The 16,664-nt window shown below is 44.2% G+C and overlaps 1 protein-coding gene across 10 annotated transcripts in view; it reads left to right on the top strand.

The window, feature by feature from the left end:
• The window catches only part of LOC109890838 (transcriptional enhancer factor TEF-5-like), a 38,925-nt gene that overhangs the window by 16,591 nt on the left and 5,670 nt on the right, over positions 1–16,664 (top strand). For 2 of the 10 annotated variants that reach the window (XM_031824781.1, XM_031824782.1), the window contains 9 exons: positions 6,871–6,935; positions 7,402–7,464; positions 7,595–7,657; positions 11,349–11,360; positions 14,618–14,746; positions 14,916–14,959; positions 15,100–15,156; positions 15,958–16,022; positions 16,402–16,538. In XM_031824781.1, coding sequence (XP_031680641.1) covers positions 6,871–6,935; positions 7,402–7,464; positions 7,595–7,657; positions 11,349–11,360; positions 14,618–14,746; positions 14,916–14,959; positions 15,100–15,156; positions 15,958–16,022; positions 16,402–16,538 — 635 coding nt within the window. The remainder of the gene's footprint in view (positions 1–6,870; positions 6,936–7,401; positions 7,465–7,594; positions 7,658–11,348; positions 11,361–14,617; positions 14,747–14,915; positions 14,960–15,099; positions 15,157–15,957; positions 16,023–16,401; positions 16,539–16,664) is intronic. The other 8 variants (XM_031824783.1, XM_031824786.1, XM_031824784.1 and 5 more) reach the window with 8 other exon arrangements.

Genomic DNA, 16,664 nt, shown 5'->3' with positions numbered 1-16,664 from the left:
CTTCCAGTCTCACTAGAACACAGCAGTGGAGCGGAGCTACCCAGAAGACTAAAGGAGGCAGCTCCCCTCAGCTTGGTTTTCACCTGGCTTTCCTTAGAGCTCCAAACTGGTTCTTTTATCACCTGTCTGTGCAGTCTCCAGCTATGCCACCCATCATCCTCATCTGCAGAACAGTACATCTGCAGCCTACTGTGAATTAGGAAAGTGACAAAACCCAGTGGTGTAAACATACTTGAAAGTACTATGAAGTACTTTTTGGGGGTATTATTTATATATTTTTCCAACTTTTAATTTTACTTCACTACACTCCTAAATAAAATAATGTACTTTTACTCCCTACATTTTCCCTGACACCCAAATGTACTCGTTACATTTTGACAGGAAAATTGTCTGGTTTTCTTAATATAAGGAATTTTAAAATTATTTATACTTTTACTTTTGAACTTAAGTACATTTTAGCAATTACATTTACCTTTGATACTTAAGTATATTTTAAACCAAATATATATTTTAAAAACTTTTACTCAAGTAGGATATTACTGGGTGACTTTCACTTTTACTCCAGTCATTGTCTGTTAAGGTATCTTTACTTTTATTCATGTATGACAATTTAGTACTTTTCCACCACTGGCAAAACCTGCTCTCTGCTTTTGCAGCAAAACCAAGTGCCATTCATTAGACTCATGTCAGTCTAACACTAAAGGTGCTTCTTACAATAAGTAGTCATGCTCACCTGGTCTCAAGAGTAGCTTTTGCTGCTTCTTGAACCAGTTGGACAGCATTGCAATGATTATCTCAACGCCATAAATCAAACCATGGAAACAAAAAAACACTGCAAAATGCGTTTGAATCCTTCACAAGGTCCTATAGGGGTCTAAACTATTTCCTCCACCAGTATGTTCATTAAAATCGCAGGTGGAGAGAGCGCAATTTAGGTGCTGAATTCCTCTGCATCCAGATGGAGGAATTGGCAAGTTGCTGAGTCGAATCGTGAAAGATCCAGGTGTTCGAAACTGGCTGCATTTGTCTTAAGTTATTTTGATCTCCCACTCTCTCCCTCTGATGGGTGAGGAAGAAGGGAAAAAAAGGTCCTCGGCAGGCTGGGCTGCCGGTTTGAATCAGACAGCCAAGGAGGACCTAAAAACAAATTTAAATGTGAAATCATCAGGAAATGCATGGGGCACGGGCTGAGATGAGGCTTATTCAGGGGGTTTGACTTCACATTCTCCTCGCAAAACATCTTTTGGTTTGGGGAACAATGTTATGTTCATCAGCATGATGTCGGCCTGGTCTCCTCCTCAAGTCCAGTTGCGCAAGTCCTTTAATTATTGTTAATATCTCAAAGTTTAATCAAAGCCTGTACCGTCAACCTTTTTAAATCCACCATTGACTTCTATCAGAAAGTATTTCAAGACTATATATTTAGGGGATTATTTTCATGACTCTGTTGTTTTTCTGTCCTTGCTGTTGTAAAATGGAATGTTTTCGCATGAGTCTGTCAGGAATCAAATTCTTTGGGATCTAAGAGATTTTAAATGTTCGTGGATAGACACGCACATACCTCAGATGACTCAGCTGCTATGCTGCTGCGCTAGCTGCGTTTCTGCGCTAGCTGCGTTTCTGCGCTAGCTGCGTTTCTGCGCTGTTTCAGAGAACATGGAGAACATACCAGTATCATAGGCTAAGCTGGCTGGGGTATAAACAAGGCCAGAGCTCTGATTAGCTCGCCTCTCCAGGCGGGATGTGGTGTTGAGTCTGCCACCAGTTCCATTTACGTCATTTCAACTATATCTGATTTGACTGGATGGCTAGCTAGCTTATGAGCGTATTCAGTGACCTGGCTATATGTCAGAGGGACCTGCGGCTAAATGCCATTTCACATTTGGCTTACTTGGTGAGAGGTTCTTAGAATATGAACGGACCAGTTTAGCACCACTTCCATGTGTCTGTGAATTTGTTTATGTATGGCCTATTAGTGATAATGCATTTATTGCAGTGCAGAACTGCACAGTTTGCTCTGACCACATTGCCATGGTTTGACCTGTCTGTCTATTGACCTTCCCCTTGAGTCTATTGAAGAAGAGACTTTAATGGGAAAACAAGATGGCAGCCCCTCTCCTGGTTTGGCAGGACAGTGAATGTTCAGAGCCTGTAGCTCAATATTGTTCGTCAGAGAACGAGCACAACAGAAGTGGCAGGTCAACCCCACAGTGTGTTTCCTCCCTTCGCAGCACAGTGTCAGGACCCCCAGTAGAGGTCAAAAACAGCGCCTGCTTTTTTCCAGTGCAGTAAACACCCTATCCAGTCATCTGAGGCCCTTCTGGCAGCGCCGAGGCATGCCCCCGTCCCTGAAGAAGACTTCTCACAAGGCGATGACCTCAGACATCTAAATCCTGCCCTGACGTGAGGCCGGGGGAATTTTAACGATTGCACTGCGTGTAATGCTTTCTACTTCACACAGTCTCAGACTGGGGGAGCGCTGCTAGCCTAACACCGTGGCCTCCAAAACCAAGCAAGTCATCATTATCCCTACCATTGGGAATTATATCTGGATTTTTCCACAAGGAATGTTCTTGTGGGAAACCTTGGTATTCCGTGATGACTATTAACCCCGGGTATCATGTGGCGCTCAGAATTGACCAGATTTCCCCAATGGTCAGAATGTCAGATGACCTTGGAATGGAAAATAGAATGTGGAATTTTTTATTTTTTATTTTTATCAATAAGTAGAAAACCCCCAAAATGGTAGGAACATAGATGCCAGGCCATGGTTCATTCCTCTGTGTCTGTTGGGGCAACTGAGCACCCAGCGCATTTTAAGGGGACAGACAGGTGGAAGACAGAGATCTTTGGTGGATGAGTGTGTGTCAAAAGAAATGTGGCCCGTCTCGTTTTGTGGTGGGGCATTGCTGACATGTTGTTCACCTGTGTTATCGCTGGAGGAAGACGTTGCCAAGCCCTGAGCACACCTCCGCCTCGCCGAGCCCTGCAGCTGTCACAGCTGCAGTGCACTCTGGGTAAGTTTTTTTTTTTTTTAAAGACAGCAAATGGGGCGCTGGAGGGAAGCTCATGTCTCTTAGTGACCTTCGCGAGCTGCCAGGAATGAGCGATGGGTTCATTGCATGCACAGAGTTAGTAGAGGGACAGAGTAATATAAGCTGCAGTGGGTGGATGAGTATTCTACACTGTGCATCGGTTTGATAGATGGGAGAGGATAGACTCGTGTGATGACTGAGAGGGCCTGGTGTTTCCCTGTTAGCCTCTAGCTGAAATGTCAGGCATGTTCTCTGTGATGGCCGAACAGTATGGTAGCAATTTTAGCATTACCTCAATGTGAAAGGTGGGAGAGAGTTATGGAGCGAGAGAGAGCTTGATAAGAGACAGCAGAAGGGAGGGAGAGAGTGTAGCAGCGAGTTACCTCCACTCCCCATCTCAGTGTGGAAGTGGAAAATTCCAGTGGACAGGCAGTAAAAGGAAAGGATAGGCGTGTCCTGGCAAGGAAGAGGTTAAAACACAGCAAAGTCAGCCTGCGGGGGCTCTGCAAACTGCACTGAGTGGGTGTTGAGCAATCTGAGAGAGCGAAAGAGCGAAAGAGCTAGAGAGAGGTGATGGTAAACAGGGCGAGGAAGAGGTGGGGGGAGATGCGATAGAGATAGGAGGGAGAGAGAGGAAGATGTACAAAAAGTCCATCCTCTGTGTGTGTGTGTGTGTGTGTGTGTGTGTGTGTGTGTGTGTGTGTGTGTGTGTGTGTGTGTGTGTGTGTGTGTGTGTATGTGCGCACGCGCACACCAGTTGTATTTCTCGGTGGTGTGTGTGCCAACCTGTCCACCACCTGACTTGGGGCCTAGGAGGCCCCTTCCCTTCCGCCTAGCTGACCCCTCTGTCTAGTCTGAACAGGCTTAGCCAGCCTGCCTCTCAAACCCAATATTCTACTTTGCAATAGTCATGTCAGGCCAGGCAAAAGACAAGCTTATTCCATGGTTTTCAACCCTAGATAGTTCCAACATTTAATGAAGACACGCAGAACACAACATTTCTTAGAACAGCCTCTATAAATTAAGCTCAAGTCCCGTTATTTTTGTGCTGACAATCTGTATTCAGTAGGGATGGCACGGATTTTAGAAGCAATTACATGCTGACCACACCGGTCATGTTGCGTGCGCAAGCTTTGAAAAATAAAATGTACACATGCATGTTATTCAATAATTTCATCCAAACTGCTCGCGTGCGTCTGTGTAGCCAGGTTCTACTTTAGACGCTTGACGTGCTGCAAGTCCTGCCTCTCCCATCAACTCATTGCTTTTTACGAGAATATAGCCATGTGGGTGATTGAAAGATGAACGAGGTCCACACCTTAAAGTTGGTTGCCAACCGCTATATAAAATCCACAGAAGAACAAAAATGAACGAGGAGAGATTAATCAAATTAACTAAAAACTAACTAGGTTTCCCCATTTTATCTGTGGATTGATTGTCAGAGTAGAGAACACACGATTTTGTATGACTATATTGGTAAAAATTCAACAAAGATTCAGCAAAAAAAAAGGGAACATATTCGTTTCAGATAAAACAACAACCTAATTATTATCTTCCAGGACAAATTACCTAGCAACAGTCGTGTGTGTTTCGATCTGTCCCCAAATAATATAGTTGGTTCAGTTGGTTTTTGGTACTTTAACCTGCGTGTCATGAGCGCATCTGGTGGGGATAGACAAAATCAACATACCCACGATGGCGCACGCTGACCCACGCAGCCGGTTTGGTCAGCATGTTAGTTAGTTCCACTGCTCCCTCAGTCCAGGAGATTGAGAGTAGCAGTTGGGCTAAGGAGAGTAGGGGGTCAGTGGGCCAGGCCAGGGGGTAGGGGGGTTATAATTGTTCTCTCCCACCTCCTGACTGCGACGGTCAGTGGCAGGTGTTACTGTCCGTTGGGTAAGGGGTCACACACATGGGTTGTTTTGGGAAGTGAGGGGTGTGTGGTGTGTGGGCAGCCTTGATGCCAGGTGGCAGTTTTTGGCAAAAACAGTTATGGCTTTGTGTCTCCTTCCAGAATTATACCCTCAGCTGCCACCCCCCCCCCCCCATACCTCCCACTCCAATACTGTCCCCTCACCCCACCCTCTCCCACAGCCCTACCAGCCAACCCTTGGACGTGAAGCCCATTAGCTTAGTGCTGTGCGCATGTGTGTGTCCGCAGTCCTTACAGGCACTGGCTGTGCTCGCAGGGCCCTGGCCAATCAGACTGGCTAGCACAGATGTGACAAGCTGGGAGGAATGCTAAGAATGCGGAGGCGCTGGGGCAGGCGTGTCCCTCCTGAGCCTGGGGGAGAGGCAGAGGGCTGGCCGGCTGCTGAAGTTTAGTGTCGGCAGACCAGGCAGCTCAATGGCGAGAGAAAGATAGAGGCCAGCTAAACTCAGCTCAATGGAGAGAAAGTGAGAGGTTGGGGAGAGAGAGAGGCCAGCTAAGCTCAGCTCAATGGAGAGAAAGTGTGAGAGAGAGAGTGAGAGAGAGAGGAGAGAGTAATTACACCAAGTAGAGCAGAGCCTAAAGGAGGCCAAGGGCCAAGGAGTGTGTGAAAAAGGCACAATGTTAGCTTTTCTCCTGTCATTATGTCTGCGGTGCTGTCTGAAGTCAGTTGGTCTGGCCTGTCACAGGGCTTTTTTTTAATCCTTGGTTTGCGATAATGTGAAGCTTTAGCTGTCCTTTGTTCATAACCTGGACTGTGTGTGTGTGTGTGATTTAGAGAGAAGTGTAATGAACTCATGGCTGGCTCTCAGTTATTCTCAGTGAGTGAGGGAGTCATTATTCATGATGGTGCAGCTGTTGTCTCTCTTTCTTCCTCTCTCTCTCTCTCTCTCTCTTTCCTTTCACATACATAAACACACTGATGCACATTCACATCGACCCTCTTGGGGAAAATTCCAATAATTTATCTTACCAGCAAATGTCCAAATTTGATGTTTTGAAATGCAGACTTCCCTACCTAGGACAAAGATACAAACTGTACCGGGCAAATCCAACAAACATGACCAGACAAGGCTGGTAAATACTAATTGCTTCGAGCATTGACAGATTCCATTGTTCTGTTGCTCTCTCATTTGAAAAACATCCAGAGAAGTTGCATTCAAATAAAAAGTAACCCTTTTGAAGCCCCTATCATCTGTCAGGACTAAAGCCTTTTAAAGCCAAGAATAGAAGGCACTTCTTTGCCGACCTGTCTGTGCAGAATGTCGAGTGTAGATGTTACAATACATTTTTTTTTTATAAAGAGAACAAACACGTTTTTCAAGTACTGCGTCTGTAATTATGTGACCGCATGATCTAAAAGTCAAACACACTAATGAAATGAAGAAGAAGAAAAAAGCTGTTGAAACAGTCAGTCGCAGTTGTATTATATGCCTATAAATTATTTTTTAAATAAAAAAATACTAGCCATGTCTCAGTGGTATATAGGAATGTTCACCCACTGACTGAAAGGTTGGGTAATCTGTGTGTTCCTAAGAACCACCTTTTGGGAGATGAATGGTGTGCTTCACCTCGTATTTTGTTCAGCCCCTGTAGATATTTAGCCGCATACCCTTTAGCTCCACCTTGTGTTTGTTGTGTAGAATCATGGGCAACTTTTATCCGGAGCCATGATAAAGGTTGCACCTAGACACAGATCTAGGATCAGTCTTTTCCTTTCCCGAATCTGAACAACCCTAGGGTGGAAAATGCTTAGCTGATCATAGATCAGTGCACACTCCTAGATTATTGGTGTACCAGCTCTAGAAAAGCCAATGTTTCACAAATGAACGCCTAAAATGTGTGAATCAGATTTGTTTCTTTTGCATGCTGTATTTTTTCATGGAATTCTTCTCCCTATTCCAGGTCGCAATGAGTTGATAGCCAGGTACATCAAGCTGAGGACAGGCAAAACCCGCACAAGAAAGCAGGTATCAATATTAGATTTTTATTTTTAGAGCAATGGGCTGATAAAACCAATTAACCATTCAGACTCAAACATTTATACGGACTTCATTTTACCTCAATTTATTGTTAGAAGTCTTGAGGCTGGAGAAACTACAAGACATGTTAGATATACTGCAGCTTTAACATGTAGAAACTGGGAACTAAACAAATATGTTTTGCAGAAAGAACTTGGCCAATTGTGCACTTTTAGTTTGTAGAAATGAGATTGGACTGTCTTTTGTATTAAAGACATAACACCATCCAAAACAAATCAAATATATATAAATAATGTGTATATATATTTTTTAAAGTAGCGTGTGAATTGCATTAATTTAATGTTTGAGTATCTGTATAATATTGTGTGTTTGTGTGTGTAAGCGCGCGAGCAGGCATGCATCTCTGTGTGTGTGCATGCTCTATGATGCTTAAAACTGTCTCGCACCCCTTTAGGTATCTAGTCACATACAGGTGTTAGCACGGAAGAAAGTTCGAGAATACCAAGCGGGTATCAAGGTAGGTGCTACCGAACGGGCCTCCAGCCAACTGTGACTGGGCATCTCTTTCCTCTTTGGTTATGGCCTCTCTTCTCTTCTCTTCTCTCTGTCTCCTTTTCTCTTTCCCTCTTGGCTCTTCTCCTCTGCAGGTTTCTAGCCATTTGCAAGTTCTCGCCCGGAGAAAATCTCGCGAGATCCAGTCAAAGCTGAAGGTATGCGCTTCTCTGCGGGCTGGGCAGGGCGGGGCTGGTCAAGGCTTTGCTTTGCGCTAACCAATTAGCTCCATTTTGTGCACTTTAGTTCCTATTACAGCCATACATGGATTGGTGCTCCATGACTAGAATATACCGGTGGTGGCAAACAGCACAGTGCGAGACTCTCAGTCTGCATAGGGGGGTGTATGGGCTTGAGGTCACTGCATGACTCATCATTTAGGCTAACGTGTTTGGGGGAGAATAGCTACCATGCTAAAGCTAGTAGCTACCATGCTAAAGCTAGTAGCTACCATGCATGCACGGCACAGAGAGCTACAGGCTAAAAACATGGTCATCTTTTGACCATTGAAATACATCAACGTTTAGTACAGTACAAAGCTGTAAAGAAATTATATTATAGCATGAGCCGGCTTCATTCTACTGCTTGTCATGTATACAGTAACTCGGCATGTGGTGTAGCCTAGAGCAATGCTGTGAGCAGTATGATCTGTCTATGGTGAAAGGTGTTGGCACATGATGGCGTTGTCGCTACAGCTCCACGTCTCTCCCTACTGTACCTATGCCAGCCATGCTTCTGCCGATAGGCTTTCCTCAGCTCTTCCTCTGCCTTCAACCCTTCTCTCCGCTCTGACCCCAATCTCCATTGGATCTATCGGAATGTCCTCCTGTATGATAGTTAACTACTCCAACTGTGTGCAAAGACCTAGAGCTAAATGTCATATTGAAACCTGCATGCATGTTTACACTACTAGAGCAGTATGCTTAGAACAACTGTGTTAGCTGTATACTTCTATTCCACTTCTAGACCATATTGAGTATAACCTATTCCTTCGAACCTGATTCTCCTTTGAGTTTGATGTTTCTAAGCTTCTATTCAGCAGAATATATGCCACTTGTCTTTCGTCCATTGGAGGATGGCAGGCAGGTGTTTGTTATATCAATCATCATCCAACTCTAGGTCTGTAATCTATCCCTCAACCCTAAAACAACTGCAAACATAAAGTGAATCAACGTTTTGGGGCGGCAGGTAGCCTAGTGGTTAGAGTGTTGGGCCAGTAACCGAAAGGTTGCTGGATCGAATCCCCGAGCTGACAAGGTCTGTCGTTCAGCTCCTGAACAAGGTAGTTCACTGGTAGGCCATTGTAAATAAGAATTTGTTCTTAACTGACTTGCCTAGTTAAATAAAAAATTAAAAAATACAATAGCATGCCTGAGGAAATTGCGTTAAAGTGTATTAAATGACTAATTTAGCAAAAAATGCAATTGGTAGTTCACCATTTGCCTTTGGAAGTTTATTGTACCTTTAGACTTCTATTTATTAAGACAGGAAGTATTCTAGTTGACCGTATCTAGTAGAGAGAATCTGATAAGATAGGGAACCCCCCCATTATTTTATCACCCCAATGTTTGGACATTTCGTTTTCTCATGAGGGGGATATTCCCTACATTATTGTCCCTACTTGCATAGTTCCTGTCCCATAGTTAAATTCGGCTCCCCTTTGATGTCGATATCCCTTGATTTATTCATGGCTCCTTCTAGGTTATTTAGCGATAACTATGTAAGTAATGCCATAGTTGGTATCGTGTTTTGCTCTAGTCTTTGTATTGAGTTTAATGATGTGAGATATCTGCAGCTCACAAACTAAGAACCAAAAGATATAATAAATGATTACTTGTTATAAGTGCTTATGTTTTATTAACTCGTACTGTTCTGCCTTTGTATGGTAAAAAAAAAATATATATATATATATATATATATATATATATATATATATATATATATATATATATATACACTGCTCAAAAAAATAAAGGGAACACTAAAATAACACATCCTAGATCTGAATGAATGAAATATTCTTATTAAATACTTTTTTCTTTACATAGTTGAATGTGCTGACAACAAAATCACACAAAAATGATCAATGGAAATCAAATTTATCAACCCATGGAGGTCTGGATTTGGAGTCACACTCAACATTAAAGTGGAAAACCACACTACAGGCTGATCCAACTTTGATGTAATGTCCTTAAAACAAATCAAAATGAGGCTCAGTAGTGTGTGTGGCCTCCACGTGCCTGTATGACCTCCCTACAACGCCTGAGCATGCTCCTGATGAGGTGGCGGATGGTCTCCTGAGGGATCTCCTCCCAGACCTGGACTAAAGCATCCGCCAACTCCTGGACAGTCTGTGGTGCAACGTGGCGTTGGTGGATGGAGCGAGACATGATGTCCCAGATGTGCTCAATTGGATTCAGGTCTGGGGAACGGGCGGGCCAGTCCATAGCATCAATGCCTTCCTCTTGCAGGAACTGCTGACACACTCCAGCCACATGAGGTCTAGCATTGTCTTGCATTAGGAGGAACCCAGGGCCAACTGCACCAGCATATGGTCTCACAAGGGGTCTGAGGATCTAATCTCGGTACCTAATGGCAGTCAGGCTACCTCTGGCGAGCACATGGAGGGCTGTGCGGCCCCCCAAAGAAATGCCACCCCACACCATGACTGACCCACCGCCAAACCGGTCATGCTGGAGGATGTTGCAGGCAGCAGAACGTTCTCCACAGCGTCTCCAGACTCTGTCACGTCTGTCACATGTGCTCAGTGTGAACCTGCTTTCATCAGTGAAGAGCACAGGGCGCCAGTGGCGAATTTGCCAATCTTAGTGTTCTCTGGCAAATGCCAAACGTCCTGCACGGTGTTGGGCAGTAAGCACAACCCCCACCTGTGGACGTCGGGCCCTTATACCACCCTCATGGAGTCTGTTTCTGACCGTTTGAGCAGACACATGCACATTTGTGGCCTGCTGGAGGTCATTTTGCAGGGCTCTGGCAGTGCTCCTCCTGCTCCTCCTTGCACAAAGGTGGAGGTAGCGGTCCTGCTGCTGGGTTGTTGCCCTCCTACAGCCTCCTCCACGTCTCCTGATGTATTGGCCTGTCTCCTGGTAGCGCCTCCATGCTCTGGACACTACGCTGACAGACACAGCAAACCTTCTTGCCACAGCTCACATTGATGTGCCATCCTGGATGAGCTGCACTACCTGAGTCACTTGTGTGGGTTGTAGACTCAGTCTCATGCTACCACTAGAGTGAAAGCACCGCCAGCATTCAAAAGTGACCAAAACATCAGCCAGGAAGCATAGGAACTGAGAAGTGGTCTGTGGTCACCACCTGCAGAACCACTCCTTTATTGGGGGTGTATTGCTAATTGCCTATAATTTCCACCTGTTGTCTATTCCATTTGCACAACAGCATGTGAAATTTATTGTCAATCAGTGTTACTTCCTAAGTAGACAGTTTGATTTCACAGAAGTGTGATTGACTTGGAGTTACATTGTGTTGTTTAAGTGTTCCCTTTATTTTTTTTGAGCAGTGTATATACACACATTCAACAGGCTCAAAAGGAGATGATACCAAGTCATTATGAAGTCTTATAATGCATTTGAGTGCATCATAATGCATTCCACCTGTTGTCTTTTAGTTAAAGTGTCACCAAACTTTTCTTCAGGGATAAGAACATTTTTATTTCAACATCCTAGTGGCCTACAGTACATCTTGAACTGTATTATTTCTGTATTTAGTATGTACTGACACAGCCTATAAGCAAACCCATAGTCTATCAGCATATCCATTTAGGTATATGCAGTTAGATGTGTATACTAATCGTTTCTCTTTCCTTTGATTCAGGCCATGAATTTGGTAAGTGGATTTGACTTTTGCGATTTGCTTCCCCCCTGCTTGGCGGTGCCAGTGCATTGTCCACTCTGCTAATGCCCTCTGCTGGCATGGCAACCCAACCCCGACTGCTATCCCATAATAAAGAAATGCTTAGGGGGGGGAAGGGGGAATGTGTGTGCTTGGAACCACATTGCTGTGCATCGTACCTGATTGTGCTAAACACTGAGCAAATTGCTTGTGCAGGGGGATTCTGCTTCTCCGGGGGCTGCGTCTTCTGAGATACACTTTCCTCTCACAAGCCAGGCCTTCTTTGTAACGCTTGTTCAGTGTCTGCTAAATACATAAACACAAGGAATGTTTGCAGCAGCATTAGCAAACATTTCATGTCAGTTCCATGTCCATAGGCTATTGTGATCCAAGAGAACGTTAAGGCATCGGCCTCATTCAGATAAACATCACGCTTTGATTCCATTGAGCGTCACTTAGATAATATTGGAATTCATTTCAATGTGATTTTCTTGTCTAATTCTGAGGCAAAGCATTTGTAGCGCATAAGTTCAGGGAGCTTTATATTATAATACCCCATTCACCACCAATGTGTACTGTGCTACTTAACCTAGGGATGCACTTACACCATTTAGTGCTCGAATCATCACAGTACATTGTAATATTGTAGAGAAAACAAACGTTGCCCATGTTCCTCCATCTGGCCGGAGTCTATAGTCAGTTATAAACTGGGTGGTTCGAGCCCTGAATGCTGATTGGCTGAGAGCCATGGTATATCAGACCGTATACCATGGGTATGACAAACCATTTATTTTTTACTGCTCTTTATCACATTGGTAACCAGTTTATAATAGCAATAAGGCACCTCTGAGGTTTTTGGTATATGGCCAATATACCACGGATAAGGGCTGTGTCTAGGCACTCCGCGTTGAGTCGTAACCTAAGAACATCCCTTAGCTATGGTATATTGGCCATATAACACACCCTCTTGGGTCTTATTGCTTAATTATATTGCACTGCAAATCACCACTGCCGTAGGATATGCTGTTTCTCACCCTAGAAAATGTCAAATTCTCATCCCTGTGCAACTACACCAAAAGGCGTTGGCCTTTCAGATCCACTTTACTCCCCCCCCCCCCCCTCTCTATTTCTGACAGGGGTCCTCCACTTTAATTCACAGCTCCCATACCAAATAATCGTGGGGAGTGTAGTGCAACTTAACTGTCCCCTCTGTACTTTGTGCCGTGACACTAGTTTCGTGATATTGCTATAGTGTGTCAGATACTGGATCTGTGGAAGTTGTGAGACGCACACCGAAAGTGACGTTTAAGCATTATTGTTGGGGTAAACGTATAAGTAGGGCCGAATGCTCTTGAATGTCCAGGTACAAACATGTCAAGCTTAACCATAACCATCTACGCTTGATTTTTATATCTCTGGCAATTACAATCAGCAGAACATTCCAGACAAAGCAACTGCAATCTGACCAAATACAGTGCATTTGTCAATGCAGCGTTATGAAACAGAGGATTTTTTTCTATTGCAGTCGTATTTCCTATTTTGTCTTTTTCCATAATGAGAGTGGTGGCGTCAACCAGATTTTCTCAGAGACAAACTCTTTCTGAAGGATGTTTTCCTTCAAGGTCTCAGCTAAATTAGAATCATGTGACTCCTGGAATGTTCTGTTTGATTATGTGGCTTGAAAGCTTTTTCATCTGCGCATTGTTGAATGGTATAATTAATCATACCAGTGTATAGATATTCTCTTCACGGCTTCTTTTCAATTACTGTAGCCAAGTAGTACTCCAAAACGTTGTTGCTGCAAAGTGTTCATTTTCAAGACTCAGATGTGTTGTATGTTTATTTAAGAGACTAATGAGAGTACATAAAAAGCTCAGATATTTGAGATTACAGTATAAATGTTGTGATAGTAGTAATAAACTGAGCAAAAAAAGAAACGTCCCTTTTTCAGGACCCCGTCTTTCAAAGATAATTTGTAAAAATCCAAATAACTTCACAGATCTTCATTGTTAAAGGGTTTAAACACTGTTCCCCCATGCTTGTTCAATGAACCATAAACAATTAATGAACATGCACCTATGGAACGATCGTTAAGACACGAACAGCTTACAGACGGTAGGCAATTAAGGTCACAGTTCTGAAAACTTAGGACACTAAAGAGGCCTTTCTACTGTCTCTGAAAAACACCAAAAGAAAGATGACCAGGGTCCCTTCTCATCTGTGTGAACGTGCCTTAGGCATGCTGCGAGGAGGCATGAGGACTGGCCAGGGCAATAAATATCAATGTCTGTACTGTGAGACGCCTAAGACAGTGGTACAGGGAGACAGATCGGACAGCTGATCGTCCTCACAGTGGCAGACCACATGTAACAACAACTGCACAGGATCGGTATATCCGAACATCATACCTGCGGGACAGGTACAGGACGGCAACAACTGCCCGAGTTAGACCAGGAACGCACAATACCTCCATCAGTGCTCAGACTGTCCGCAATAGGCTGAGAGAGGCTGGACTGAGGGCTTGTAGGCCTGTTGTAAGGCAGGTCTTCACCAGACATCAATCCCATTGAGTACCTCTGGGATCTGTTGGATCGGAGGGTGAGGGCTAGGGCCATTACCCCCAGAAATGTCCGGGAACTTGCAGGTGCCTTGGTGGAAGAGTGGGGTAACATCTCATAGCAAGAACTGGCAAATCTGGTGCAGTCCATGAGGAGGAGATGCACTGCAGTACTTAATGCAGCTGGTGGCCACACCAGATACTGACTGTTACTTTTGATTTTGACCCCCTCCCCTTTGTTCAGGGACACATTATTCAATTTCTGTTAGTCACATGTCTGTGGAACTTGTTCAGTTTATGTCTCAGTTGTTGAATCTTATGTTCATAGAAGTATTTACACATGTTAAGTTTGCTAAAAATAGTTGACAGTGAGAAGACGTTTCTTTTTTTGCTGAGTTTAGTTGTAACTGTTTTTGTATGACTATTAAACCAACTGTGTTTCTCTGGGGCACTGTGAGTAGCCTAGTAGTTATGTCACGCCAGTGAACAAAACATTAAGAACACCTGCTCTTTCCATGACAGTCCGACCAGGTGAATACCTGTGAAAGCTATGATCTTTTATTGGATGTCACTTTTTAAATCAACTCAATATTAGAAAAGGTGTCCTTAATGTTTTGCACACTCAGTGTATGTACTAGGTATTAGACTGCCCCCTAGTGGTGCATCTCCTTCACCTCTCCCTTCTCGTCCACAGGACCAGGCGTCTAAAGACAAGGCCCTCCAGAACATGGCAGCACTGTCGTCTGCTCAGATTGTGTCACCGAGCCTGATCAAGAGCCAGCTACCCCCGCTGCCCCATTCACCCTACCCCCCGCAAGCCAGGGTGAGCCCTTCTACGCTGGGTTTGAGATTTCAATGATTGCTCTCTCTGCATTGACACTATTTACAAGTATTTAAACATTATTGTTATACTAGTAATTGATGCAGGCTGTGAAAACAGTACAGTAAAGTACATTACCTGAGCAACTGATTCTGTCATCTTCGCCTTACAGTTTTGGCCAGGCCCTATCCCAGGACAACCTGGCCCCTCTCAGGAGTGAGTATGACTTAACTATCTGTTGAGTGACAGGTTCAGGTTGTATGTTTGGACTGTGCGCTTGATTGATTGATTGACACTTGGTGTGGAGTGGTGGGTTCTCTTTGGCACGTTTAACGGATCGCATTTGTGCACATCAGGCTGGTTCTAGAGCTCAACCCGGGAAGGATTCCTGGGCTTGGCCGCAACAGCTATGCGTAAGTTCCTTCCTAGTCTAGCTATAGCACAAGGCAGCACTAACTCTGCTTCAGTATGCTTCCTGCTCTCATTCGACAACCAGGCCACAGCCAGCTTCACGTCAGAGAGCGAGAAGATTCATCACAATGCTGGAGTTGTCTGGAACGTCGTTCCGTTCTGACCATTTGGAATGTAAATCACAAAGCCATTCGTGATGTAAAAACGTCACACAAAAAGGCGATTTCAAGACAAACTGGCAGCAGAATCAGTCCCTGACATCACCTAACTTCCATATTCATGTTTGTGATTCCAAATTTAAAGAAACTCTTCCATTGACTTCAAAGCATTACTTGCACACAGAAAAAGCATATGGATTTGTACAGAATTGGCCCATTGGGAACGTTGGTGTGACACTCAAGCAGCCCTCTGAAATGATGAGTGTCACAAATGAGCAGAGAATGTCCTCGTGAAGGACAAACATGTATCAAATTAATCGATCAATCAATGAACCAATCAGAGTACGTAAATAGCATCACTAAGTGTATGACGTAGTGCAATATGACAGAGTTAAGCAGAGGTGGACTTACACCTAGCTGGTGCAGCCACATGCCTATGTTGAGACACTAGTCATAACACTGTGGATCCACATCTGTCTGACATGCCAATGAAGCCCAAAGCCACATGCCACTAGCATAACCAGGTTTCACGTGGAATTTCACTTTTGGAAATGTGTTTTTTCAACTAAGAGTTGGATAAGGAATACTGAAAAGTTTGACTCCTAAATGTATAGTAACAATGATGTGACGATCGATCTCTTTCAGTATCAAACCTTTTGCACAGTCCCCATACCCAAACCTACCAGGCCCTGCTCCCCCACCTATATCAAGTGAGTATAGAGTACAATTTAATTATCATTCATTCATGCTTTCTAAAAATACGTTTTACACATGAGACCAGTCCCAAGTTGGCAGTAATGAAACTCGATTGAATAAATAAAATTTTACCTTTAACTAGGCAAGTCAATTAAGAACACATTCTTATTTACAATGACAGCATACCGGGGAACAGTGGGTTAGCTGCCTTGTTCAGGGGCAGAATTACAGATTTCGGTTACTGGGCCAACGTTCTAACCACGAGGCTACCTGCCGCCCCAATATAACATACACATCAGCAATATATCTGGTGCCTAACATTAATGCAGAAATTAAACATCTTCCGAGACCTCAGCCGGACTGTCTCTCTCGCGCTCTGTCTCTCTCTCTAAGCCTATGAACCCTTGGCACCCCCCCTCCCCCCGGCTGCTACGGCAGTACCCGTGTGGCAGGACCGGACCATCGCCTCCTCCAAGCTGCGGATGCTAGAGTACTCTGCCTTTATGGAGGTGCAGAGGGACCCGGACAACGTGAGTCACCAAAACCAACGACAGCACCCAACCACGTTAACCAAAACAGTCCTAATTGCAGATAAAAGCCTTTGTTTGTACGGTACACATAGTCAAGATGAGCCAGACTATATCTAGCACTAACTC

Source organism: Oncorhynchus kisutch, linkage group LG5, assembly GCF_002021735.2.
Source record: "Oncorhynchus kisutch isolate 150728-3 linkage group LG5, Okis_V2, whole genome shotgun sequence".
NCBI classification, from domain to species: Eukaryota; Metazoa; Chordata; class Actinopteri; order Salmoniformes; family Salmonidae; genus Oncorhynchus; species Oncorhynchus kisutch.
The sequence above is the reverse complement of the archived record's forward strand: the minus strand, read 5'-3'. Positions and strand labels throughout refer to the sequence as shown.